Genomic DNA, 2,666 nt, shown 5'->3' on the forward strand with positions numbered 1-2,666 from the left:
CCCCCCTCCTGCGGTCATATGAAATAACTCTAAATCCTTCCCCCACAGATGGCTACCCCCTTTGTTCCAGTCCCATTCCCAGTCGATTGGACAGGAGCTTTCAGGTCCTGGACTAGGAGGGTGCTTGATTCCCCTCCTCCTGAAAGCATATCTACTGTTGGACCCTGGGCTTTCTCAGCTGACTACTGGAGGAGACCCAGAGGAGACATGCTGGACGGGACAGCAACACTGCTGGGTGGTGAGGGGAGAGTGAGGGACAGCTGGGTGCAGAGACCCGTCACCCCGACTCTGCTGGGCTACGAGATCCTGGAGGAGAGAGCCAAATTCACGGTAAGGATTTTGACATTTCAGCAGAATGTAAACTAAAACTTATAATTAATCGACTATTGAAAGAAAAAAATTAGATATAGATAAAAATGGAAATAGATTTCCGACATTATGTAAAACACTGTGTTTTTTTTCATTAAAGTATTTTTTAAAGTATGTTGAAGAATGGATGTATTAGGATTTCAAAAACATGTGGACTTTGTCTGACAAAGCGTGTGACGTCACACAGGCATCATATGACTCCCTCTGTTGAAAAGCTTACATAACGTGTGTGTGTGTGTGTGTGTGTGTGTGTGTGTGTGTGTGTGTGTGTGTGTGTGTGTGTGTGTGTGTGTACTGATTTTACAATACTGCTAAATGAGCAAAATCATTTACTGTCACAAGTGTGAGCGTGTCACAACAGAAGCTGCAGTAAAAATTCCCCCTTGTCAGAGGTCATTTTTAGATATTGCTCTATGTATTATTTGTGTTCCCGTGTGTTGGTCTGTGTGTTTGTGTGTACACCGCGCACACACTAACACATTGAACTTTTAGGTTTATAAGATCCATGTGACGACGGCTGAAGGGGACAGCTGGGTGATCTTCAGGAGATACACCGACTTCTGCCGGCTCAACGACAAGGTAAGAACGTGCACCTCCGTCACTATATGAGACATTTTTAAGCAGCTGAATTTTTGTAGAGTTAGTTTAAAAATGACAAAACCATGTTTTTCCCAGAGTAGCTTTTCATGGAGAAGCAAAATGTTGCAACAAAAATCAGTGTCATGGCACACGGAGAGAGTGACGGGTAGTTTCAAAATTCAGTCTGCTGCCTCCAAACATTGTATATAGTCTAGCATAAATTCATATTTATTGTCTGTGAAGGTTCATATTAATTCTGCTTGTCTACACCTCAGCCGCCAACTCAAACGGACATATTTTTGTTTCCATATTCTTTCTTTTTCTGTTTCCTCACCCTTTGGTTCTCCTCCTGGTGGCAGCTTAAAGATCTGTACCCCAGCTCGTGTCTGGCCCTGCCTCCTAAGCGCTGGTTTAAAGATAACTACGATGAGGAGTTCCTGGAGGAGAGGCTGAGCGGTCTGCAGACGTTCCTGCAGAGCTTAACGTTACACAAAGACGTCATCAACAGGTATGTTTTGGTGATAGAGGTTCATTTTGTTCTCCCTCTTGTTTAATTCTGACTGTTTAATCTGTTTGTTCTTCAGTAAAGCCGTCAGAGACTTCCTGTGTTTGGTTGACCCGCCTGGTCCGTTTGACAGTCTGGTCGAAAGTCGAGTAAGGTCTATAAAAATATTGTTTCGAGATCTTTAAGTCGAGATTATTATCCGGTAACCCACACTCTTGTTCTGCAGGCTTTTTGTGAGACTCTAGAGGAGACCAACCATCGTCTGCAGAGGGAACTCCTGGATAATCAGAGAGAGGTTGACGCTCTGAAGAAGATGCTGGAGGAGAAGGAAAACCACATCAGCCTGCTGATGAAGAAAGCCAAGTAAACATGTTTATTTTTGCACAGACATAATAGAGGCATTTAATGTCCTGTACATCATATTTAGATGATTTCCTCTCTCACAGATCCCTCTCACGTTCTTCAGAGAGCTTGGAGGGTCGTTGCCAGCAAACAGAAGTGACTGACACACACAAAGGAGGAGACACAGGTGTGAATGTGTGTGAGCAGAAAAATGAAAGTGAAGGTGCAGATGAGGACAGAGGAATGTCTCAAACGGAGGTCGACAAAGAGTTAAACTATGAAACAACCTCCCATATTTACTCCTTATGTTACTGGTACTGATAATCCAAATAATACAACAGTTAGTTCCAACCAAGTAATCTGATTGGATTAGAGGCGTTCCATGAGTGCTGATATAGAGTACAACAGCACTGGGACTTTTCAATCTGTATATCACTCCACCTCAGCCAGGTGTTCTGAATACTGTTAATTAACATTACAGCAGACCGTGTATGTCTACGTTGATCAAGCTGGTACCTCTGAATCACACAGCAGACTCTTATTCCACTGGATAAATTAAAACAAACAGATAAATGATGATGATAAAGAACAGCTGATCTGTGGTAACCTGAAGACACAGAGTGCAGGAGAATGTTTGGGTTGCTTGGCAACAAAAGTCCAGTTTCAGTGAAGTTGTGGAACTAGCTGAGATGGTGGAGCAAAAAATAATTTATTGTTGATTGTTACTGTTTACTGCTATTTGCTGTTTGTATAACTGCTGTATAAAAGCAATATCACCGGGGTCGTGATGTTATACTGAATATCATCACAGCCGTGCTGATATTCAGTATAACATCACGACCTCAAGTGTGATATTGCTGAATTGAAACTA

General features: G+C 42.6%; 1 protein-coding gene across 1 annotated transcript; it reads left to right on the forward strand.

Annotated features, from left to right (window-relative positions):
• The first annotated feature begins 207 nt into the window (after positions 1 to 207).
• LOC138611206 (sorting nexin-16-like) lies at positions 208 to 2,116 on the forward strand. The gene is made up of 6 exons (XM_069684181.1): positions 208 to 330; positions 862 to 948; positions 1,308 to 1,456; positions 1,533 to 1,602; positions 1,680 to 1,816; positions 1,900 to 2,116. Exons 1-6 carry the CDS (start codon positions 208 to 210, stop codon positions 2,114 to 2,116), a joined length of 783 nt encoding a protein of 260 aa, XP_069540282.1.
• The last annotated feature ends 550 nt before the right edge of the window (positions 2,117 to 2,666 follow it).

The sequence above is a fragment of the Semicossyphus pulcher genome, unplaced genomic scaffold, assembly GCF_022749685.1.
Source record: "Semicossyphus pulcher isolate SPU_LCO1_2020_fin unplaced genomic scaffold, fSemPul1.0.p SCAF_7, whole genome shotgun sequence".
NCBI lineage: Eukaryota > Metazoa > Chordata > Actinopteri > Labriformes > Labridae > Semicossyphus > Semicossyphus pulcher.

Bases quoted from the DNA above. Each gene is read 5' to 3' on its own strand.
- LOC138611206 (XM_069684181.1), top strand. From the start codon at position 208: ATGCTGGACGGGACAGCAACACTGCTGGGTGGTGAGGGGAGAGTGAGG. The intron at 1,457-1,532 runs GTATGTTTTGGT...TTTGTTCTTCAG, and splicing joins CACAAAGACGTCATCAACAG to TAAAGCCGTCAGAGACTTCC. The intron at 1,817-1,899 runs GTAAACATGTTT...CCTCTCTCACAG, and splicing joins CTGCTGATGAAGAAAGCCAA to ATCCCTCTCACGTTCTTCAG.